This window comes from Eupeodes corollae, chromosome 3, assembly GCF_945859685.1.
Source record: "Eupeodes corollae chromosome 3, idEupCoro1.1, whole genome shotgun sequence".
NCBI classification, from domain to species: domain Eukaryota; kingdom Metazoa; phylum Arthropoda; class Insecta; order Diptera; family Syrphidae; genus Eupeodes; species Eupeodes corollae.
Window position 1 is genome coordinate 136,115,395 of NC_079149.1, and position 26,198 is coordinate 136,141,592.

At 35.0% G+C, this 26,198-nt stretch overlaps 2 protein-coding genes across 7 annotated transcripts; one reads left to right on the plus strand and one right to left on the minus strand.

Moving 5' to 3' along the window:
- Positions 1-686: 686 nt before the first annotated feature.
- On the plus strand, positions 687-2,011 carry LOC129949645 (uncharacterized). The gene has a single exon (XM_056061228.1). It carries the CDS (start codon positions 871-873, stop codon positions 1,939-1,941), a length of 1,071 nt encoding a protein of 356 aa, XP_055917203.1. The 5' UTR covers positions 687-870; the 3' UTR covers positions 1,942-2,011.
- A 3,716-nt stretch (positions 2,012-5,727) lies between these two features.
- Positions 5,728-24,488, minus strand: LOC129948972 (blastoderm-specific protein 25D). 6 transcript variants are annotated; one of them, XM_056060138.1, is made up of 10 exons: positions 14,325-14,467; positions 14,026-14,250; positions 13,722-13,930; positions 13,464-13,665; positions 12,785-13,216; positions 11,666-12,039; positions 10,175-11,601; positions 7,403-7,829; positions 7,227-7,341; positions 5,728-7,150 (listed from the first exon to the last, which is right to left on the minus strand). In XM_056060138.1, the coding sequence occupies exons 2-10, from the start codon at positions 14,090-14,092 to the stop codon at positions 6,915-6,917; spliced, it is 3,489 nt and encodes a 1,162-aa protein (XP_055916113.1). In that variant the 5' UTR covers positions 14,093-14,250; positions 14,325-14,467; the 3' UTR covers positions 5,728-6,914. The 6 variants fall into 6 exon arrangements, 5 of the variants coding, with proteins under 5 accessions (XP_055916113.1, XP_055916112.1, XP_055916111.1 ...); XM_056060137.1 differs by lacking the exons at positions 14,026-14,250; positions 14,325-14,467 and adding an exon at positions 23,681-24,486 and having other exon boundaries at positions 7,403-7,790; XM_056060136.1 differs by lacking the exons at positions 14,026-14,250; positions 14,325-14,467 and adding an exon at positions 23,681-24,486.
- Between the last annotated feature and the right edge of the window lie 1,710 nt (positions 24,489-26,198).

A 26,198-nucleotide genomic window follows, 5' to 3' on the forward strand; every position in this document is an offset into this window, starting at 1 on the left:
ACATCTCAGTTTCCGAAAGGTTGTTGAAAAAGTTTGTCTATATTTACTGCATTCACGAGCCATGTCCAACTTTTCACTAATTTTTTAAAATAAATCTGTTGCTGGAGTTGCAGCCTTAAACCAACACCACATCCAAAAAATAAGCTCCGATTATGGTACCAACGTCTAAGCTGCATGTAAGTGTCAATTTTATGAAATGGCGATACGTCAATAGCTTGAGGGTTGTCTTCGCTCCATATAACGAAGCCATTTAACCAGACTTGTGCTTTATCATTGTAAGATGGAGAAAATAGTCTATGAACTTCGCGAACAGATATCTGCCGTTGCCCTAGCGTTAAACGATAAATGATGAATTACTTAACCTTGCTGACTAGAAATGTCAACAAAATTTGAAACTTCTCATGCAGCACCCACACAGCACAGGAACCCTACATAAGGTATCAGTGGTGGTGATACATAACTGATGTCCAATGGAAACGTTGTTTTTAAAATCGTGATAGCCTCCAAATATCATTTCAGTTTGCCCAAAATTTCTACAAAAGTCACTCCAAATTCTAAATTGCCACTGACAATAGTGCTTCAGTGTGAGAAATCCTATTAATTTTGGACAGACGAGGTATCAATGGACACTCCTATTTCTCAGCACGTTTTGTTCTGATTATTTTATTTTACGTCATCTCTTTGTGCTTGTCATCTCTTCCTGTGTTCTTCTTTGTTCTGCAACTAAATTCCTTTTTCTATATATTCAATTTTTTGATTCTATATTTCGTGGACATACAAAATTTTCGGCGACAAAATCTCAACTAAACACACTTTAGCCAGCCACAAGGGTTTTAAAAATTAATAAATAAAAACCCTTTCTATAGGATTATGAGCACAATTGATTTTGAGATTGAGGAAATAAAAAAACTGTGCGAAAATGTCGTCGAAAACTCAAAAATAATTACCTGCACAGCGGTACTCGTCCGAGTGGATATCATCCAAACCAATAGTCGCCAATTGAGTGCATGCCTGCGATTTCCCGAAAACTATCCGAACTCACCGATTCTTGTTGAGATCAAAAGTCGAACACTCTCTGGAAAATTTCTTGACGCCTTGGCCAATTTAGCTGAGAAGAAAGCAAAGGAGATTCTAGGCAAGACCCAAGTGATTCATGTGCTTAAGTTCATTGAACAGTATTTGAAGGAGAATCCACTTTGTGTGGCTTATGATGAGATTTTAAATTTGAAAAAGTCTCTGGGAAGTAATGCGAACGAGTTGCTGAAGTTGAAACAGAAGACGTCAAGTGTTCATTTGGTAGTCAAGGGTGGATATTACTTCTACAAAGTCAAGGCAGACGTTCCAATCGAATATCCGAAACAATGTGTCGTGCTACGAGATGCAGAGACAAATTTGCCAGCGGTTCTCCTAAGGTATCTTAATGGGCAGTCTAAGGAGATTGCTCGGCAATGTGTCGAGCCACCTCTTAGAGTTACGAAAGACAAAAGTGCGCAGCCCTTTCAGCCGGTGCCGAGTCTTTACAAAGCATTGCAGTTTTGTATTGATGCTACACGGGATTTCTACGAGGAACAATGTCCCATTTGCGACCAGGCTGTCCTTCCGAAGGATTCCACTGATGTGATTACAGATGACACCAGTGACATGCACTGTGAGCGAGTCTATTGTGGGCACTTATTTCACCAGGGTTGTCTCAAAAAATATCTACAAGAACCACCGTTTCCGAAGGGTGGGAAAAATTGTCCAGCCAAGAAAAGACATCCACGCTCCGATAACAGTTACTCTACTAACTTGAAGGCTACCCTCAACAATGAAGATCTGACGTGTGGCATTCGACTGGCTCATGACCGTTGGGTGCTCAATGTGAAAGTAGCCGAAACAAGATGGGCTCAGAAACAAGCCAGAGTAAGGGAGTTGGAGGAAGTTGCTGATTTTTTGCAATAGAAATTAATAATTGTCATGTGTAATAAACGATATTTGAGTAAAATAAAATAATTTTTGAATAAATTTTCCATTCTTGCATTTTTAACAAATTGATTTGATTTTCTATAATTTGTCATGTCAGGAACATAATATAGGTATTGCTTATTGCTTTTAAATGCTTACAATTGACATTGATATGATGACTAATGAAAAGACAAAAACGGGAAACAATGCATTTTACAAGAAGAGACTAGCCGTTTAAAGGTGTAGTATTTGTAGGTACAATTAAAAGTCAATAAATAATCAACAGTGAATCATACCCCATAATTGGCCATATAATCATATTTATTAATAGATACATATTTATGTAGTATTTAAAACTGAAAAAAAGTTATGGCAACTCAACTGTGTTGTCCTATAAAATTCCCACTGCTTACATTTTCAATACATCTGTACATTGTTTTCTCCAGAAAATACAATCGCAATCGACTTCAAATTACTTACGTGATTTATTTATCCACGTCTTCTAACAAGAAGATAATCACTAATCAGCCACCAGATTTTTTAGTTTGGCTGAGAAAATATTTCTTTGAAAAGCTTTTATGATGTGCACCTTAATGTAATTGTGCTTCGAATTGGATTTAACATTTCAAAAGGTCTTCAAATAACAGTATCTAAAAGAGTAGAGTTTTATAATAAAAAAGTTGAATATTTCGAAAATATTTTTCCAGGTTGAATATTTTCGGGTGAAATTCGAAATAATTCTGAATACGAAATTCATGCGGAATTTTTTACAGTTCAACTTTAAAGTACAAAATTGTACTTCATAAATTAAGATTAATTTGAAAGGAAATAATTTTTAGTTTTGCATTGAGCTTTAAACCGTTAAGTACCCGTGGCATGATGGTTAGTGCGTTGGACTGTCATGCAAGGGGTCTTGGGTTCAATCCCTGCCTGTGCCACCTTAATTTAAAAAAAATAATTTTCGCGGGTACTGCCTCTTGCGAGGAATTGACAAATCCTTCAAGAGTAATTCTTGTCATGAAAAAGTGCTTTCTCAAACTAGCCGTTCGGATTCAACCTAAAATTGTAGGTCCCTTCCATTCCTGGCAACATTACTCGTACACAGGAATGGTTGAGAGTTGTAAGCCACTAGGCCCTGGTTCAAAACGGACTGTTGCGCCACCCCATTTGATTTTGATTGAGCTTTAAACTTTTGTACTAAAATAACGGTTTTTGATATAATCATGTTTTGAAAAAACCTTATTTATTTCTTAGAAACTGATGACTAGCTAGTGTTACATGTGCAAGAGTTTGAAGATTAGATCAGATCTTTCTCTATCGAGGATTTCACGAAAGTTAATATTTTCTCGTGTCATTTTCGAATTATTTCAACTGAATGAACAAATATTTCTCTTGTTAAATTAAAATCTTATCCACTTTTTTTTTCTTAGACATTTTATGAGGAATAGATCATGAAATAGAGATGACTGAGGTCGATTCCTTAATTTTATTTTGGCTTTATTGTCTTGTTCTTTTGCACAGGTTAACATTTGATTTTGTGTCTCAAAAGTAGTATAGGTAACAAAATATAAGTCGGACCATTTGAAGGAAAATTAAAAAAAGAACTTTTAACAAATGAGGAGCAGAAAACTTTTGAAAATATTACTGGAAGTACTCAACCAAACTCTTTTATGACTTTGAGTAAAAAACTGAAATGAAAGGCAATAGGGCAGTTTATAAGGAAGGGATTTAGGATAGGTTAGGAGCGCGGAGGATTCAAAGACCACCACATAAGGTTAGGCCAGAACTAGGATGGGATAAGAGGGTATGGGAGTTGGGATAGAATATCCACTGCGAAGGCGATGTCATGCTCGCTATGCTCGTCTAAGCTCGCCGGATGAGGAGGGGATCTTGGAGACTTAAGTCTCCTCCATACGGAGAAAGACCCTGTTTTTTCATAATATAAGTGCGCACCGGGTACATATTCTGAGAAGCATAAATATTAGTTTTTGTTTAATTTCAAATTTAAATATTTTATGTAACCGTTTTCTGCTCTTTTCAAATTGTTTTGTAATCAATCGTTATGTTTTTAAGGTAAATTTGTATATGTTTAATTTAATTTTTATTAATAAAAGGAAATGGGTAAATGTAAATCCTTATACAGATCGAAAATTTTGTTGCGTTTTCTTTTTAGTGTTTTGTTGTAAATCGAACCTCAAGATGAGGTGCTGATTGGCAATTTTCAAGAAGTATGGACTATAGGATTTAAACTTCAGCTTCATACAATTGAGGGGAGTTCGAAAGTAAAGGCCAGTCGGACTCCAGGTTAGGTGGTTGGGTGAGTACAGCCATGCTGCAACAACAGCCGCAGCGTTCCCGAGGTGTGCCAGGTCCGGCGTGAACGTCGTGTCATCTGGTGATAGTGTGTCCGGTCGAATGAATGTGAATGTCGTGGTGCCTGGCGGCGGTTTGTAGGTTGTCCTTTGTTTGATATTCTTTGCGTGTAGTGCTAGTTCCTAAGTCATGCTTTGGCTATCGTGTGTATGTGGGTTTGAGTGTTGGTTCTCTTAGGGTTATGTGTATGACTGTATGTTTTGTCTTGGGGTCGTTTAAGTTTTTTTTATGGCATGAAATTTTAGTTTTGGAAAGAGGTGAGGTCCATCTACGAGGGTCGCGAACATGCCATCGCCTTCGTAGTGGACATTCTATCCCATCTTAGTTCTGGCCTACCCTGGGTGGTCATTGAATCCTCCGCGCTCCTAACCCATCCTAAATCCCTTCCTTATTAACTACCCTGTTGCCTCTCATTTCAAAACAAACAAATGAACTGCCTCGAAAATCCTAGCCAAACTAGAATTATATATGTATACGTACTATGGAATACTGTACTCCATAGATTTTTTTTACAACTATAAAACTTGTTCATTCATTGATGCCGTTTAAAAGTTACAGTATATTTTGGCTAAAAAGTGTTATTTTCTTCACCCGTGGAGTGAGGATATTGTGTAGGACTATGATGCTATAGGTCTTGGGTTCGATCCCCGACCGAGCCATCTAAATTTTTTTTTTCACGGGTACTGCCTCTTTTGAGGAAGTGAAAAATCATGATTACTCTTGAAGGAGTTCTCAATTCCTTGAAGAATTATTCTTGTCATGAAAAGTGCATTCCCAAATTAGCCCTTCGGATTCAGCATAAAAACTGTAGGTCTCCTCCTTCCCCGAAATGAATCGCACATAGGAATGATTGAGGGTTGTAAGTTATTATAAGCTATAGTTATCGACAGACTGTTGCGACACTTAATTTAATAAATTTATTTTTACTTAATTTCTTTTCGAACAAATTCGAAAAAAGTGTTAAATTGTCAATTGTATTGATAGTTTGTAAATAACGTAAATAACGCTTAACGCTGTTAAGCGAGACAGCGCTTTTAAATCCAAATAATTCAAATTGTTTATGCGAGCTTTGATAACAGATTGTTGCTTTAATCACAACAAAACCAAAATAGTATTTTTATTTTGTTCGCTATGCCATTTTGAATGACTTCAATTTTCTATTTATTTTAAATTCTCTGCTTTTTTTTCAAAAGTGAAATATTTTCGATTTCTAAGAAATACATCCTGGCCAATAGTATGGAGAACTTGTAAATGTATGATATCAAAGGAAACACTTCCCCAGTAAAACAAAAAGAAAATCTCCTTTTAAAATTTTGTTTTTGTTTTTTAAATACGGTTAACTAATATTTAATTTAGTATAAATTAATATTTATGCATTCAAATATAATATTAATAATTCTTACACATTCGTTGATAGTTGTTTTGTTATTTGTTTTATTTTTTGTTTGCTGCTAACAGCAGAATGACATTTCACAATTATTATTACAATTTATCTTTGCAGTGCTTTATCATAATTTATGTACTTAAAAATGTCAATATTTAATATTAATTTTACTTGAAATTGAACATGCTTGTTTTTATCTATACTACTTTACAACAACTGACTTACAATTTTGTTCTTTTCCTAAAAGAAGTTCAATATTTTGGTTTCTATGCACTTCATTTTCTTTTACCGAATAAGATTTACATTATAATTAATTTTGTTTATCAAATACCTAAACTCTTTTTGAGATCTTAAATTAAAAAAGAAAAGAAAATTAAACAACAACAATATCATTCCACTATAAGCAGGTAAAAATGATAAATTTATAGAGATAATAAAAGTTAAATTAAAAGTTTTATAGAATCGTGCGTCTCTTTTTGTTATAATATAAATTATTTTAATTATTATAATGCAATAAGCATACACTGAACACGCTTAAAAAATAGTGTTTCTTTTAACAAAACATAATATGTATGTAATAATAAATATAAAGTAAAACTTTAAATAACTGTTTCATACTCGTATTTATAATAATTATTAGACTATCTAATAGAATGAAATTTTTTTATCTGTGAACAATATTGATACAATCTAGAGGACTTTCGTTGATGCAAACACACTCTTTCCTATCACTTTCATAAAATCTCTTATTTTGAAAAATATAAATATATATATATGTATGTTTATAATAATATGATAATTGCATAAATGAATGTTTCCAGTCGAACTGAGATTATTCGAAAAACCGATTTGGTTTAGGGAGTGTTGATTCTTTTTTTGGAAGGAAATAAAAAGTTCTGCTGGCCATGAGTTTTTTTCTTTCTTTCATTTCTATTTACATTTGGAATACTTATTTGCTGTACATTTGAAGAACGTACAATTTTCTGACCATTTTGTTCTTTGCTTATTGAAATTATTATTCGAAAAATAATAAAATTAATCTACAGCGAGTGAGAAATATCTGCGAATGGGATCAAAGTTCGACTGAGAACATTTTTTCCTCAATATACCTGATGGAATAATATCCAGCACTAGAAATAATATTTTATTATGGTTATTTGGTGCTATGTATTTAAATTAAGTAAAACTATTTATGTTTGTTTTGTTTTTAAGACTAAGGCATTCCTGGTAGGCCACTTAAGCTCTGGTGCTGGTGAATGAGATTTACGCGACACATTTGTTGCTCCAGGCGCTGTATGGTAGCGGTAAGATGAGAATTTTCCACGTAAAGTTCTTTGACGAGAACATCAGCATTGGCTAAACGTTGTGTCTGCTCAGTCATTATCATACCCTGTGTTTCGATTCGATTTCGAAGGTCTGACAATTCAGCGTGTTGCTGTTGCCATGTTTCTAAATATCAACAAATTAAATTAAAAAAAATGCATGCCAATTTGATTTTAAGGTATTAACTAATTAATTGTCTTACGTTGCATCAAAGATTCCGTATACTGGTGTTGTTGCTTAATAACATTTTGTAAGTGTCTATTTTTAAGCTCAAGATGATTGACTCTTTGAATAAGAGATGGATGTGCCGCCGCCCGCTAGACAGAAAGATTTGCAAATTAAATATTTGATGTATCAAAGTGCGAGTGTAAAACTTACAGCATATGCCTTCTCGAGTACAGGTTTTGCTTCCTGTAGCTGTTGAAGTTCCATAACTAAACCATCACGTTTAAGCGACAAGTCTTTTATTTGATCTTTTAGTTGAATTTCAAAGTATTTCAAACGTTTTAGTTCCTCCTTCATTATATTCGGACTTGAACAGCTGCTTGAAGCATTGCCTGTTGATTTTTGAATACTATGTGTTGAGGCAACACTATGCGATTCAAAACTCTTGCCTGATGCTGTTGACGAAGAATCTTCACAATCTTTTGTAGTATCTTCTGTTACTACTTTTGAATTGTTTGGTTTTTGGATGGGCGATATGTTTTTATGTTCATCAGCAACAGCCACAGCAGAAGATTGCACAACCGAGTTAGATTGAGTGGTACTGAAAACGGTTGTTTCAGATGTTGACAAATTATTTAATCTAAAAGAATACATTTAACATATATGACAAACAAAAAACAGGACAAACAAATAGTAAATCAATGTTATATTTTTATTTGTTTAGATTAGTAGGGGGGTTGTTCAATACAATAATGTGTTTTCTCCTTTTTCAAAATATTCTTTAAAACAATCAATACTTCTCTCTACGTAGTTAGACAAATTTTGGAAGCATTTTTATTCAATTCCCATGAGAGATCTCTAAAATATGATTTTGGAAGGCATGAACATTCATAGAAAATTGTTGCCCACACATTTTATTTTTTAATAGTATGCTCACATTTAAGGGCTTTTAGTTGCCCTTAATATACCAAAGACAGTTGGATTTGAATTTTTAAATATTGTAAAGAATGTAGTGAAATTTCCACATTCGCGTAATACAGCTATGGAACGATTTTCTGTGAATAAGAGTGCCACCGAAGTTGGAAAATACTGATGGTTATTCCTGGAGGAGCGTGTATTACAGATGAAGTATGGATAAATACTACTGGCTTTTACACTAAAGCTTAATTTTTTTGATAAAATAACCACAAATGAGGATGAGAAAACAGACACTACTACAATAGTCTTCAAGCGACACAAATTAATCAACGATGTTATTATCGATTTTATTGATTTTGGTTGAATACTGTCTAAGAGACCCAAGTAAGATACCTAAGAACCAACTGATAGATGGGAGTTATATTCAAGTTTTGGGCGCATATATGTTTAATAGAAATAAGTCAGCTCAGAAGGAGAGACAAATTTTTTGAATCGCCTTAGTAAAACCTAAACAATTTGCCGTATTTTTGGCTACATCGCGTATTTGTACCGAGATGTTTGGGGATACACATGCCGAGAATTCTTAGGAGTTCAGTTTCCATTCTTTGCAAGTGAGACTCATGGAAAGTGGCTAAGGTAACCAACATTGAGTGAAGCATTAAATTTTAAACGATTTCTAAGACTAGTAGATTAGAAGTTTCAAACGAGAAAAGAGTGTCGGAGCCCTGAGGTACTAGCATATATTTTATGATTTTCAGTCTTAAACCCATTTAAATGATTGAATTTTAAATATCCAGCACAACAATAGGACAGTTGAAGGAGAAAAATTCCTCATTTTTTTACTAACGATCAAACATTTGAAAGTCCTTGGATTCCAAATCAGGAGTGTAAGGTAAAAAACCCATCAAATCAATGTTCTAGTTTTTTAAAAATTCAGGAGTTTCAACTGCTCATTACGAATGGACCGTTATTGTTTATACAATATCGATTACTTTTTAGTTTCAGGCTCAAATTTGTTCTTGCTTTTTGAAAAAGTGCCAAAATTATGTGAGACTCAACGGAAAAATCCTTTTTCACATATAAGTTTTCATACAATTTTCAAGTCCCCTTCATCTTCGTATGTCACAACACCATTGTTTCTAAATTTGAATAGAAGACAAACATTCTAAATTGTTGTTTCCAAAATATATAAACATTAAATACCCGTTAAGTTGTAGAACGGCAATTCTAAAAAAGATTTAATATAAAGCCCAACCTCTGTAGTCTATATCTATACTTGGTTCATTGTTTTTCTTTTTTTGATCCCAAATCTTGATTCGATAGACAGCTTTTGTTTTGAGGTCAACAAGTAATAAGGCTTCGACTCTAAGCGGTCGTATTATTGATATAATAAAAATACGGGAAACATTGCTTCCCCTTTTCTATGTTGGACCCAATATTTATTATTTTATTTTAAGTTGATATATTACATGTAAGCCATCATTCACATTATAAATAACATGAATATCGATCAGTGTCGACTTTATTTTTAATTCTTGTATTCATATCAAGCAATTTTAAAGAAAACAATTTGATTTTCGTTTTGAGATTTGAAATTTTGATTCATGATCCTCTTGTGAATTTTATAGTCAAGCAAAACTGAGGTTCATCCTAAGAAAAAACAATCGTTTTAAAATAGCCCATAGAGTTGTCCAATTTAAAAAGCAATAGAAAACAATAGAATACCTCGATTCGAAATCATGAAAAGAGGAATTTATAGTGAAGCGGGTTTAACCCAAATTTCAACATTCCACTTCGAGCATTGAATAGAAAATAAAACAGACAACCAAATTTATATTATAGCTATGTGCACAAGAAACATTTACAAATAATTTTTATTTCTCTCCGCATCGTAAAGTATATGTTTCGCTTTTCGTTAAAAATTTAAACCTACAAAAATAAAATAAAACATTTGATTCATATAAATATACATTTCGGAACAAAACACATTTTAAAATAAATCTTACAACGATTTAAAAAATTATAAAAACAAGACACAAATAAATTTAAAAAAAAATGTAAACTCACCTAGATCGCTGTGTTGTGGGTGTCTTTTGTAGATTCTTCTTCTTATACTGTGTTATGGGAGACTGAATTGTACTTTGATGCCAGAGATAACTAATTGGCGAACTCGCTGGACTTTCCAAGTCTGACATTTCTCCTCCAGATTGCATTTCAGTTGCACCAGTTAGAATTTCCACACTCTCGCCCAGCTTCATTTTAAGATCCTCGATTTCACCATGAAGCGATGCAATTTCTTTCGCTTTCTCTTCAAAGATTTGCCTTGTATTTTCGCGCAACTGTTCGGCTTCGGCTTCCAAGTCAGCATATTGCTGTTCGAGGACATCTTTTTCTTCGATCGGTGACAAACGACCGTCTTTACTGAATTGCTCCTCATATTCGCGTACTTTTTCCACCAGCTCGGTAAACTTGACATCGCTTTCTTTTTGTTCGTCTTCATAGATTTTTCGTTCTTTTTCGAAGAGTTGACGTTCCTCGGAGAGTTTGTCCTGCCAATAGTCTTCACAGTCTTCGTAGGCTTTTTGCATTTGTTCAAGACTTGCTTCGAGCTCTTTACAGCGCACTTCCAATGCATCTTTTTCCTTTTTCAAGGTTGAAGCATCAAGATCTGAATCTTCATTTGATCCAGTCGAGGCGATGGCTGCTAGATCACTTTCCAGCTGAGATATTTTAGCTTTCAGAATGGCAATTTCCTGATCAGCATCAAGAGTGGAATTTTTGCTATCCTGTGAGAAACCCGACGAAGTACTCGGCGTAGAGGTCACGTTCAATGGGCTATTCAGTTCGGAGTTAAGTGCTATCCAATCTCCGCTCGTATCACTCTCACTGTTGGCCTCAGCATTACACCTACGGAATTTACCCAGACGCGGACTTTCCTCAGTTATTCTGGTCTTACTTGGAGAATCACCCCTCCTCTTTACAGCTGCCGAAGCATGTTCAGGATCATCTTCGGTACTCACTGGGACCGTCACTTTTTGAGATTTAGTCTTAGTCTTTACTCGTGATATTTCAAAGTTTAATCCTTCAACTTCGGCAACCAATTCGTCATTCTTATCTCGTAAATTAGCGTTTTCTATTTGTAAGCTGGTGATCTTCTCAATCAGTTCCAACATCTCCTCGGTGTCTTTTTCATTTTTAGATCCTTCGTCATTGCGACTTCTCTCCTCCGATTCGACCATTTCCTTATTTAGCTGGATATTAGCCTCAAGCAGACTAGTAACCTGTTTTTGCAGAACTGTTTGCTCATTCTCTAAGGCGTTGTTTTCTTTTCGAAGCGAATCCGATTCCGCTTTAAGCTTTGCTTCTTCTTGTTCCAGCATCTTAATTCGGGCTTCCAGGCGAGCTGTCAAATTAGACCAATTCTCTCGGTCATTTGCCATACGAGTTGTTAAGTCACGTACAACTTCTGCATGTCGTTGTTCTAATAGTCGTATCTAAAAAATAATAATAAAACAATTAGATTTTGCTTTTGTTTTGTTTTTTTCTTTCTAAATTTACCTCTTTTTTAGTTGTGTCTTCTAGATTTGCGTGTCTTTCGTCTATTTCTTGAGCCAATAGAATAACTCTTCGATTTGCGTCTTTGTTGTCAGCATGCATTTTTTTGTTCTCTTCGGTCAGTTGAATGTATGATTGTTTTAATGTGGAAAGTTCTGCTGATTGCAAAGCTAGAGATGCTTTCAGTAGGGTGGTTTGTGCTTCACCACACAAACCACGAAGTTCTTCTTCTAAGACTTTTGACAGTTGTACTACATTCACCTCATCTTCGTCGAAACCAAGACTCAATAGAAGTCCCTTGGGGCTGCTGATACCAGCTCGTTCCCACATTTCAATTATACTATGGGTAGGGACTGTCTCTAATTGTGCTGGAACATCTATATAATTTTTATTAAAAATTTGAAATACGATTTTTTTTTCAATATGGTTTAAGTACACAATAATACACACAGCTAAAAAACAAAAAGAACACAATCTGCTTAAAGAGATTTAAGGAAAAGACCAACGGATTAATATTGGATAGGAAGGTCAGTGGTGGTGACATTTCATGGAAGAGATTTCTTAACTATTATTTGGAGACAGTTATTTATGAATTAAAAAAAGAAATTAAAGGACTTTAGCTAAAAGACTTACAGTAGCATTAAAGTGAAATCAAAAACTTAGCTTAAAGTTGATTAAAATGGTTTTGAAAAGGAATTCAATAGACAACAATAACAAAAACAAAAAAAAATGATTATCATTGAATCATAACTTCAATTTCAAATATGTCTCTTTATAAATGACCACCACTGTTGTTGATTTATAAACGAAACAAGCACGATCTAAAAGACGATATTAATATATTTGTGTATGATTTTGTGAATGATAAGAGAGATTAAAAAAAATAACAGGATCTATGCGAAAAGCCATCACCAACGGGTGTTCCTCCTGAGGGACACCTACTCGTACATTTACACAGTGCAGTTGCGAGCTTAAATTATTTTTGTTTTTCAAAATATCATAACGGTGCGATAGATGAAACTAAATACAAAACAATTACAAAATTAACAAAACAAAAAAATACGAAGAAGGAAAATATACGCAATTATCTGCAAAAAGAAACAATAAAAGAACAAAACAAACCTTTCATATTAAATTGTTTATCATCGTTAAAGGCACGAGAAAATTTAATTGAATTACTGTCCACTGACGTGTTGAGGTGGGTTGGATAATGCCCAATAAATTCAAATAAATTATTAATTTGCCATGTTGGTGGTGATGATGGTGAAATTTCGATATTAGGATAATTTGCTGGCGCAAATGTGTTATCGCCACAACTAATGAGACTTATGAATTCACTAAATGCAATCACCGGCACCGCCTCGGTTTTGTTATGTTTGTTATGTTTTTTAAATACTTCTTCGGCAACTTTTTTGGCCACAGTACTCACAAGTCCGACACGTTCGCATACAATTTGCAGTTGACCACAAGTAAAGTAATATGTGCCAATTTCACTTCCGTATTCTTTCCAAATGTCAAGGATTTTATTTGTGAGATTTTCGAAATCTAAATTTCCTATTAGTAGTATAGTAAATGTATATCATGATGATGGATTTGTTTTAGTTTGTTAAATTTAAGAAAAAAAAAAGACAAAAAGAAGAATCGAAGGGAAATGTTTTTCTCTTTGTTATCCTATCATCTCAAAAGTGCAGCTTTTAATTTGAACTTTCGGTATTATTAGATACAAGCTCTTGTGTGTCGCAGAATGTATGTTAAAGTGCTCTCAAGTTTTAAAAAATGCAATAAATTTTCAAATACTTACCTAAGGATTCAACGCTGCTGGTGTTTATTTTATTGGCTGTCTTTGATGCTCTGGCGGCTTTTGTTTTCTCCAGAATCGCTTCTCTAACTCGTTGATTTTTCTGGGCTGGAAGTGAAGCACATCGCTTAAGCTTAGCTCCTCCGCTTAATGGCCGTCTTCTGTGTGATGAGAGTATGTCACTTTGAGATGATGATCTTTGAACCTTAAAAGTAAATATATATTTTTAAAAAGTTTTTTTTTTTTTAAGTAATATCTTACAATACTGTTGTTACAGTCGGCCGTTTCTCTGTCCTGATCGTCTGATTCTGACGGCGAAGAATCTGATCCATTGAACTGGGGTCTGGAACGACGACCGTACTTTTTCGCACCTACAACAAATTTTGGTGAGACTTCACGGTCGGACGATTCGTTTGTACTGTCTGGTAGAAGCTTGTCTTCAGGCTCATTACTAAATACGAGCGTGTGCTCTGGAAAGATAAAATAAATATTTTTCAATTAATTATTAACCACCAAAGATGTGCTTATTATATTTATATATTTTGAGAGTAGAATAAAATCTTACCGAATAACCATATTATTTCATCAATAGCTGATTGATGACAGTTTTTATAGAAAAACTGAGTACCCATTTTAATTTGGTATTTTTCGATCTTTACTTGATCAATGATAATTTAAAACTGACTTAACACCGAAGAAAGTATTCGATTTAAATAGTGAAATATTGTTGTTTCAAGATCTTAAATTGAAAGGACAATTTTATTATCCTTTTCCAGGAATTTATGAATACCTGCTTAAAAAAGGTTAGGTACACATCTTTGTTAATGAAAATCAAAACATTGATCTAATCGGTATGCAAATTACCTGAATTTTAAAGGGATAAACATTTTGTTGAGCGCTTAATGTTGTGATATTGTGATCAAGTAATTTAGTTATGACTCAGATTTTTATGATTTTGTTATTTGATATTTTTTGACGTAAGGATAATTAATATTTTATGAATAAAATGAAGAAGTGTGATAATTGAAAAACAAACCAAAGAGAGACTTAGTAACTCGAAAACAATTATATGAAAAGGTTATTATTTAAGATTCAAATTTTGTATTGTGTTATTAACATTTGTGTGTCTGAATTCATATTTGTGAAGATCAATTGTCAGGTACGTTGCTTTTTCGCAGCTTTTAAAAGGCATACATTTTTATTAAGAGTATTTGGAAAATATAATGATGAAATGAAGAACCACTAGGTGGAATCCGCAATAGCTTTTGCTTGAGATTAGTAGCTTATTTTCTTGTCCAACGTATTATCTTAGACTGATAAAATTACAGAAGTTATTTGCAAAACATTAAGTCAACTTTCCTTCGTTTTAAAAACTTTCCATATAACTTAAAAATAATAATACTGCAAAATGATTGACCAACATTTTTTAACGTACACTCCAAGAGACGTATTTAAAATGTTTAAAACACGATTGCTATTATGTTCAGTGCTGCTGTAAGCCAAAAAAAGTCGATAGATGGACCTTATAAATTCTCTAGATATGCTTAAATTTTGAAAAGGTCGCTAGAAAAATAATTTAAGGAACAAATATCACAAAAACATCGTATCTGTTAGAGTGAGACGATGCTATGCTAGGTGGAGAGAGAACTTTACTTGCATTCAAAGGATATGGGGCAGTATGTAATGTGAAGCCGTGATATAGAGACGAGGAGAACAAACATTTAGAAAACTTCGCTTAACCATTAAATTTAACTTTGCATTAAATTCTTTATTTTCATTATAAGATTAACTATACCTAAGAATAAATATTTTCTTTACATAAAATGATGTGTTGTTATATTTCATTTTAAATTCCGCCGCCGCCACTTACATGTTTTTCTAAATAAAAATCTTTCGTCTCTATATACACATATATAATACAAAAAAGTTTGTCGCGCCGCCAAAGTTATCACAAGGCGCGAACCAATCAGAATTCGCGTTCTATTTGAATAGTTAAAAAATAAGCTTAAGTGACCAATCACAGCCCAGCTTACAATTCTGTCTGTAAGTATCAAACATGCCGCGAACGAGGAGACATGAGGAGGAGGAAGAAAATTTGAGTGAGGAAGGGGACAGAGCGAACGAGACAATGGTGGAAGGATCGAAACTGGACATTATTTTGGAAAATCTCAAGAAACTTAGTGCATCGGTAGCCGAACTCAAAAGCGAGACAAAACAAAGCCAAGAAGAGATAGAAAGGCTACAGGCCAAAATGAGTACCGCCAACATGGTCAATGCCGTCAACGTTCCGCCAAATGCTAACGATGTCTTGCTAAATACGATTGAGCTCCAACCAGATGCCAGCGAAATCCCTGTAAATGCAATCAAGAACACAACGTCTGCCGCCTTAACCGTGCTGCCGTGTTCACCGCCAATGTCCTGGAGCCATCAACCAGCAACGAGCAACAACTTCGCACCTCCAACAATGAAACTACACGATTTGCCTACGTTCTCGGGTCGGCCCGATGAGTGGCCACTTTTTCTCGCCAACTACGAAGACTCAACAGCTGACTTCAATTACAACAATCGTCAAAATTTGCAAAGATTGCAGAAATGCCTCAACGGGCCAGCCCGAGAAGCAGTAACGTCGATGCTTATCAACAAAGAAAATGTTCCAGAGATAATTGAGGAATTGAAGTTTCGATTTGGTAGGCCAGATATTCTCGTAAGGAATCAACTCCAGAAAATTCAACAGTTCCCAGCCATGAAACAAAATAAAACCGATCAAATTCTCGATTACTCGACACAAGTTCGCAATGTCGTTGCATTGTTGAAAGCATCCAAGAGTGAACATAGCCTTCAAAACTCAATAATTCTAGAAGAATTAGTTGGGAAGCTGCCCGAAGATAAACAATACGAATGGGTTAAACATGCAACAACTCTTACAAAAAATACAACAATCGAAGACTTCTCAAAATGGCTATGTCAACTAGCCAGAGTTGTATGTCTGATGCCACCGCCGCCAAGCCCACCTGCACAAACTTCCAATTCTAGACTGAAACCACAAACTCAACCCCGTCGGATGCTTTACGTGAACAACAATGCCAGTACCACAGGGCAAGAAGGATCATATCCAACATTGACGTTCAAGTGTTACTTGTGTGGAGACAATCATTTCATTTCGAATTGCAGTGCCTACAGTTCTTTAAGTGTAGACGATCGGTGGCAAAAGGTAAAGTCCTTGCATTTGTGCTTTTCTTGTCTGCGTAAAGGTCATAGTACTGCAAACTGCCGAAAGAGAAAAATGTGTGGAATACAAGAGTGTCGAAAATATCATCACACAAGTCTACACGATGAGTCTTCACATTTAAGAAACCACTCCGTCTTCGCTGGCGCCGCTGCCCAGCCATTGCTAAGTTGCCGAACTATAAGCTCCACGAGTCTTCTGTTTAAAGTCTTGCCTGTAACGCTTTTTGGTCCAAATGGAAAAACAGAAGTTTTCGCTATGTTCGATGAGGGATCTGCTTTGACAATCCTGGAGGAAGCAGTCGCTTCTACACTAGGACTAAAAGGAAGATCGCAGCCATTAAAACTACAATGGTATGGACAAAACACCACTACAGAACCGTCAAAAATTATAAGCCTAGAGATTCGGGGTGAAGATGATCCAAATATCTACACCATTTCAAACTGCCGCACAGTGCGCAATGTCAATTTGCCCATGCAGACGTTCAACAAATCGGAGCACAAACATTTGGAGTTTCTTCCATTAAGAAATTATAAAAACGCCCGACCATCTATTCTCATCGGACTGGACAACATTCATCTCGGTACATCTTCTACAGTAGTCTCAGCTGGAGATAAAAAACCTGTGGCTATGAAGACGAAACTTGGCTGGGTCGCATGTGGACCAACCAACAACATTGTGACGTCAACACCAACAGTTCTAATGATTCGACATCAGGACGAATTGCACTGCCTAGTTCAAGAATATTTTGCCGCCGACAATTTTGGAATCAACCCGTCATCTTGTATCCTTGAATCTGAAGACAACCAAACAGCCCGTCGGACGATGGAAACAACAACTTGTCGAATTAATAAACGTTTTCAGACCGGCCTTCTATGGAAGAAGCCGAAACCGACCCTCCCAAACAGTTTTCAAATGGCCATTCAACGTTTATCTGGAATCGAAAACAAAATGAAACATAAGCCCGAATTCGCCCAAAAATATAAAGACGAGATGACCAAATATATCCAAAAGGGATATGCTAGAAAACTTCAGCCAGACGAGATAAATAATTCATCTCAGCCAGTGTGGTATTTACCCCACTTTGCTGTTCAAAGCCCACACAAACCAGATAAAATCAGGATTGTTTTCGATGCCGCTGCCACAGTGAATAATTTAAGCCTTAATTCAGCACTGTTAAAAGGACCCGAACAAGCCAAACCGCTAGTAAATATACTATTTAAATTTCGAGAAGGTATAATAGGAGTAGCTGCTGATATACGCGAAATGTTTTCGCAAATACAAATACGCCCTGAGGATCAACAAGCACAGAGATTCTTGTGGCGAGATGGGGATGAGACACAGCCTATAAATCACTATGTGATGGTGTCCATGATCTTTGGAGCGATTTGCTCGCCATGTGTCGCAGAGTATGTCAAGAATCTGAATGCGCAAGACTTTCAACATGACTATCCAGAGGCCGCTTCAGCCATTATCAACAAGCACTACGTTGACGATTACGTTGCAAGCTTTAATGATGAAAAAGAAGCCATAAGAATTTGTAAAGACGTAGTCCGCATCAACAACGAAGCTAGTTTTGAGCTCAGGAATTTTACATCAAACTCGAAAAAACTTCAAAACGAGATGAACATCAAATCAAGAGAAATGACAAGCACTGTTAATATGGAACGCCAGTCCAAGTCGGAGAAAGTACTGGGGATGTTTTGGAATACTGCCTCGGATACTTTTGAATTTAAGACAAAATTTCATCGCATACCAAAGGAGGTCCTAGAAGGCAGCCGCCCACCAACAAAACGTGAATTGCTTGGTATAGTCATGGCTATATATGATCCATATGGACTGTTAGCAGAGTTCCTCCTATATTTAAAAATACTGGTCAGAGACACTTGGAAAACTAACATTGCCTGGGATGATGAGCTGCCTCCAGAGGCCAACAAACGATGGCAAAAATGGTGGACAGAATTCCAAAACATTCATTCTTTCCACGTCCACCGATGTTATTCATCACATCTACCCACTGCAAGAATTACTGAACTTCACGTTTTCGTGGATGCAAGTCAAGTTGCATTCGCTGCTGCAGCATACTTGCGAATAATCCATGACGATGGAATAGATGTTACCTTTGTTTGTGGTAAAACGCGCGGTGCTCCTCAAAAAATTATGTCCATCCCTCGGCTGGAACTCCAAGCAGGAGTACTTGGAGTACGATTGAGTAAAATTGTAATTCGGAATCACGACATCAAAATTTCTAAGATAACTTTCTGGACCGACTCGAAAACGTTACTATATTGGATTGGATCAACCAAACGAAATTTTAAAGCGTTTGTGGCTCACCGTATCAGTGAAATACTAACTTCATCGGAGGCACACCAATGGCGATGGACACCAACTGAAAAGAACAGCGCAGATGTAGCCACTCGAGCAAACGGTTCGCCAAAATTCGTTCCAAACAGTGTTTGGATCACTGGTCCTGAATTTTTGAAGCAGCCCGAAGAATTATGGCCAGCCAAAATAGTTGAACCGCTTACAACAGTCAGCGATCTCGAAGAAATCAAGCCATTGCTGCTGCTTCAGTCCCCGAATGGTAATTTACTAATAAATTTTAAACTCTTTTCATCCTACCAGAGACTTCAAAGAACGATGGCATATGTCATTCGTGCCACACAAAAATTCCGCTTTGTTGTGCCCATTGAAAAAACCTCCAATTGTTTTCTCACAATTGCCGAACTCAAGAACGCCGAAAACAGTCTCTGTAAAATCGTCCAGAAGGAGCAATATGAAGAAGAAATTAAATTGCTGTCGTCATCGAAGCCGTTGACCAAGAAAAGTTCCATCTACACACTAAATCCGTATCTAGATGAAAGGGGTATATTAAGAATTCAAGGTAGACTCGATGAGGCCCTCTACCTGCCATTCCAAGCCAGACGTCCAATTTTACTGCCACCAAAGCATCCATTGTCAATGCTCATCATGAAATTTTATCATGAGAAGTTACATCATCAAAATTCAGCTGTTGTCCTGAATGAAGTCCGACAAAAATTCTGGATCCCCCACCCCAAGATGCTTCTGAAATTGGTAAGACGAAAATGCCAACGGTGTAAAATCGATAGAGCCGAACCTCAAACGCCAATTATGGGTCAACTGCCAATCGACCGTGTAACTCCTTTCGTCCGCCCATTTGCTTACACTGGCGTTGATCTTTTTGGCCCTCTAAACGTTACAATTGGTCGCCGGAGAGAAAAGAGATGGGGAGTCATCTTTACTTGCCTCACTGTACGTGCTGCGCACCTCGAGCTAGCCGAAAATTTATCCACAGACGCTTTCATCATATGTCTTCGGAATTTTATTAATCGGAGAGGAACACCAGTCAGAATCAGGAGTGATAATGGGACTAACTTTATCGGGGCTCAAAAAGAGTTGAAGAAAGAACAACATTTATTCGATCTGGATCGAATTGAAAGTGAAGCCACCAGTAGAGGGATAGAATGGATTTTTAATTGCCCATTGAACCCAAGTTCCGGAGGCTGTTGGGAGAGATTAATTCGTATCGTCAAACGCCTAATGATGAAGATTCTTTCTAACGAAGCTCCAAGGGTCGAAACACTCAGAAGTGTCCTGATCGAAGCTGAAAATGTGATTAATTCACGCCCACTCACTGACATATCACTTTCCACAGAAGATGAGGAACCGTTGACTCCAAACCATTTCCTTCTGGGGTGTGTCAATTCTACCCAGACACCATATCCGCCTGATGAAAAGGTTTGCCTTAAGAAACAGTGGAAAATTGCTCTTAACCTAAAAGACCGCTTGTGGAGAAGATGGATTGTCGAGTATCTGCCTCAACTCTTGAAAAGACCAAAATGGAACGAAAGGGTACGCCCGCTACAGATCAACGACTTCGTGTTGGTATGCGATCCAAATCAGCCGCGCAGCCTGTGGAGTAAAGGTCGTGTCACAAAAGTGTTCCCAGCCAAGGACGGACAAGTACGATTTGCGGAAGTTCGGACTGCCAATACATGCATTCGTCGACCAGCCTCAAGACTAGCTGTCATAAGCTTGGATGGTGAATCCCAGAGCGATTCACGGGGGGAGGAATGTTAGAGTGAGACGATGCTATGCTAGGTGGAGAGAGAACTTTACTTGCATTCAAAGGATATGGGGCAGTATGTAATGTGAAGCCGTGATATAGAGACGAGGAGAACAAACATTTAGAAAACTTCGCTTAACCATTAAATTTAACTTTGCATTAAATTCTTTATTTTCATTATAAGATTAACTATACCTAAGAATAAATATTTTCTTTACATAAAATGATGTGTTGTTATATTTCATTTTAAATTCCGCCGCCGCCACTTACAGTATCGTAAAAAAACTTATACACAAGTTAACATAAAAAACTTAAAAAAAAAACAAATTCAGTCTCAACTACTTATCATTTCTAAAGGAAAAGTTAAACAGTTTAATTAAAAACTTAAAATACCTATTATAAAAAAAAATGAATTAATCACAGGTAAATATTTAAATTGCTTCTTCATCAATTTCATTGACTTCAATATCTGAAGTATTTTTGAAATTATTGTTTTTAGAACATTTTTAGGGATATCATAATTATGAAATCTTACTTTTGTATTTTTAATTGATTTCGAAAATTTAAACTTTTCATTGACATTTTATTCCGCAACTTTTTTAAACAATCTTCATCACGCTGAAAATACGTTCCACTTCGGCATTTGAATGTGGAAGTGACATTACTTTTTAGCAAGTTGGAATAATTCTTCATAAGTATTGACCCCAGCTGCGTTTTTATAGCGTGAAACTTCTCCCCAAAACTTGAAGTTCTTGCCATTTTACAAAATTAATATTTGTCCATTGATTTAAAAAAAATTTCTAATTTGGCGTCCTCAAACCCTAAATCTTCAAGATCAATGATAGAGCGATCTTTTGCAAAATTCACTGGAAAAGTAGCTAGAATTATTTAGCGACAAAAAATTATTTTAACTTTTGAAAATTCCGCTATATATAGCGACAAAGTCGCTAAAACTGCAACACTGATTATGTTTCAGTCATACTTTGAATGCTGATTAGTAAAGTATACTGCCCACAATACCTTACTAATCAGCATTGTGACTAAAAGCTCAAACCTACTTAACAAGACAAAAATATAAAAAAAGTGTTTTCGATCTTTCAAAAACAATTTCCAATAATAGGAGAATACCACTCTTAGGGTTTGGTTTTTATGATTCTTTTTAAATTCCTTCTTAAATAACTTCTTCTGATTTTTCGTTTTGCCATTTCCACCTACAACCTCTAGAACTCTGGGTGACTTCTTAAAAATTTGGCTCAACTTCTGCACTCTGAAGTTTTCAACGGCTTTAAAGTTGATTGATTCAAAGATCGTAAAGAATATGAAATTCAGTCCCACGTTGAGTTTAGGTATTCTTGGTCTCATTTTTAACCAATTCAGTAAATTTACGAGGAGAGGTGTAAATATTTTCCCTATGAACATGAAGGACAACTCAAATCCAATTTAAAAGATTTGCATTTTTCAATACCTAACGCATTTTTAACGCTCAACAGTAACGCATTTGTTTTATATTGAGATTAATTTTTGTAAACCCTCAAAAGAGAATTTTTCTTTCTTCTTTACAAAATAGCGTTTGCTTCTTCCTTGAGGTCTTCGTTAACAAAAAATAACTTCCTGCGAAACTTTTTTTTTTTTAAATCAGATGCAAAGCTGAATAGGCTTGATATGCAGCTATCTCTTCATATAATTTTTGTATGTTTTCCTTGTAACATTTTTATAAACTTTGATAATATCTCAATGCCAATTATTAATTTTTTTATTAATTCATCTAAGCCGGCACTTTTTTACTTATTGATTTAGTGTAACAAATAGGAGAGAAGAAATACAGGGACGAATTCAAAAAGCATCGTTTCGGGGGAAGATACAAAGTATTGGACAGATTGTAACCATCTCTAATTGTTTTAGACAAAGGCTGCATTTAATTTTGTTTTACTATGCCGCATTTGAGCACAGTCTATGAATGTATCATCTGTTCAACTTTTTGTTTATGCCTAATTATTAAGTGTGACAATGTTTTTATGATAATATCGCACTGAAAAAGGAGCGTATTATGTTAAGTCTACTATTGAAAAATTACAATTTTGTTGCTTAGGCTGTTTCGTTTTAGTTTACATTTTACTACAAATGAAAACCTTTATTTCTTTCTTCTACCCAACTTTTTGTAAGTATGTAGGGGCTTTTTGCAAAAACTTTATCTACATACGCATATTAATAAGATTCTAGACATGCTCTATCTAAAACCTTTGTTTTTTTATTGAGACAGGTCTAACAAGGACTTCCAAGAGTTCACATTCAAATCGTATTGACTCAAAAAATAAATGTTGTCTAGATACATATGTACATAGCTGTCATTTTTTATAGGTGGGTGTAAGTTTCCTGCAAATACAAAATATTTTGAGCTTTTAACTCCCATTAACATTTTCCGTATTTAATAGGCTTTTTGAGAGAAGCGTGATAATTTGTAAATAAAGATTACATAACGTCTCAAGTGAATTTTATAAACAATTTCACAATGGCTTCCAAATTTTCTTGTTTTTATGTAAAACTTCTAAAATCAGATTTAATCTACCTCCATATAACGTCCCAAGATAGTTTCCGTATAAGGTAAAGTGAGTTTATTATTTACGCCTTAAAAACTAAAACGAAGTTTATGGTTTTTTAGCTCATACCTATTCATAAATATAATTTAACTAAAAACTCTTAAATGAAAAAAAAAAGACAAACATTATTTTTCGAGAATTGCATTCCTCTTTTATTATCACGTACTGTTATGCAAGCAAACAAAGTACATACATACATAACAACTCATTAACACCCAAGTCTACTAATCATCATACCCAATTAAAATCCTATTACTAAATATCAAGAGGCCGAGTTATAGTAGGTATACCTTCAACAAACTTAACTTACCCCCAGGTGGCGATGACAATGATCCATCGATTTCTGTGCCAAGAAAGTTCAACAGTGCTTCTTTAAAGTCGCCAAAAGAAATCCGTGACCTTGGATTTTTTATGAGGTTCTTTATAATAACGGAACCACGATCCTGTAACTCGAGCATTTCGCACAACTTGCTCAAGGCGTTTTCGTCTAGTGTGCCACTGTGATTTGTGTCGCAGCTGGTGAACATTTGGAATAGCTTTTGCTCGTACGGATCCGACGATACTTCCATTTTATTCACTCTTTTTTATTTTGTAGTCCCTCACTACACTAGACGCAATGATTTGATATTTCTATCCAACATACAGTCAGTCTTCAGTGTCTTTCATTCAGATTCAATCAGTTAGATTATTATATACTATATACTATATTCGATTTGTTGAGTTTCAGTTTAAGGAAAGGGAGTTCCATGTGAGAAGTAGAAAGCAAAAAAAAACATAAAAGAAAGACAATGGCAGGCAAAAATCAAATCAAATCAAGAGCGAAGAATACGAAATAAACGAAGAAAATAATCCAAAATCCAATGAAATGAGAAACGCAAACGACCAACGCAAATGAACTTTTAAAATTGACGACTTTTTTAATTCCTAGTTTTTGTTTTAGTATAAATTGAACTTGATATTATCTTTATTATCAAATGAATTGAACAAATTAGTAAGGGGTGAAACAGTAAGGCTTTTTTTTAACACAAATATTTATATTTTTTGGGGAATATAAAGTTTTCTCTTCTGTTTTTCTTTTTATATACACTTTTCACGGAATTCCCGATTAGTGGACAGTGCAGTGCAGTGGAGTTAAATTTTCTTTTTTGTACGTCGTCGTGTAGTTGCCATTGACAGTTCAACGAAGGGAAAACAGAATAAAAGTGTTCGGTGGGAGTATGTTGGAACTATTCTAACTTGCAGTGGCGCATTGAAACAAAGCTGAAAAAGGATAGCTATTGATCTCTTTTTGGGAAGACGTCAAAAACTATCGATATCGATAGTTTATTCGATATACTAGAAAACAAAAGGTTACCAGCTTGTCGTATGTCGGATAGGAAAGCTTTTGATTTTTTAGGAAAAATTTGTTGAGGTCGCTGTTAAAAAGTCAATATTGGGCTGATAGCTTTTTTGTTTATTAATTTTGTAATTTTACATTGCACTTAATACTACTAATAAATAAAACGAAGTCAATATTTCGAACTGATTTACTTGAAACTTTGTTTGTAGTGTGTAGTATCAGGAGCGCTCTAGAAAAATATATGTGAAGCATATAACGTTCCAAAATATGGAAGTTCTGTCAAAACCTAATTTTTAGAAAAAACTTCAACAAAATTCAATTTGATTATTTTTATTTTTTTAAGTATGTTAAGTTAAATAAATCAGCGTACAAGCAAAATTTCAAAGGAATATGACACAATGGGGTCATAAATGAAACATTTTGATTTGCAGTATGCTATTTGATGAGCTTAGTTGATAATTGTGTAGAATAATATTTGTGCTTACATTCCTGTCATTGAAAACAATCACTAAATTATTTTAAAAGATTGGTTAGAAGTAATCACTGAAAATGTATATATTTGGAAATAAATTTCTAGATCCGCCAATGCTTGTGGAGCTGTTGAATACTTTTTTGATAGCTGGTGTCACTTTGATCGTCTCCCTTCCTTAAATTACTCTAGATTTTATGGATCTTACCAATAATCAAAATTAAAACTCACTTAAATATTTAAATAGTCTCTTAATTTCGCCATACCCATAAGAGCTTTTAAGCATTATTCACATGAGCACGACCAACGAATGAACGAATATTCGTCGATTTTGACATTTCATTCACTTGAGAGTTTTTAATTCGTTGCGAATGAAGTTTGACTTTGACAACCGAAACCAAAACAAGAATGACTTTTTTAGATTAATTACACGCGATTATTTTATTCGTTGCGAGTGTGGATAATGTGGAACGCGAATGCTGCTTTATTGTGCAGAAACTCTTTTGTCAGGTCAAAAGAATTAATATTTGTTGTGATTGTTGTAGGCAATATTTTATAAAAAAAAATAAGCTTGTATTTGTTTTAATATTTTTTAGGGTTTTTGTTTTTACAAATGTTCAGATTTTGCCTGCTTGCTCTGGCCAAATTTTTTAAAAATTCATTGTAACTGCATCGTCTGAATCCATTTCAAAACATAATTTTGTTCAAATAAATATTTTTGTTTTTAATTATTTGTACACATATTACTAATGTCACTTCAATGTTGTCTATTTTTTGACAGCGAATGCAGTAGATAATGTTATAGAGGCTAATTAGTTAAAGAGGAGTTTATTTCGGCAGTTTTCTAAGCGAATTATTTTCGTTAATGACCAGAGGATAGATCATGATCATTTTCAAGAAGCATTTTAAATTTAATATTGTCCTTTTGTATCTTCAGTGAACTCGTTTTAAGATTTGTAATTGAAGTGACTACAGAATACAACAAGCAGGTAGCAGAAAAAGTCGATTTTCAATTTCCAC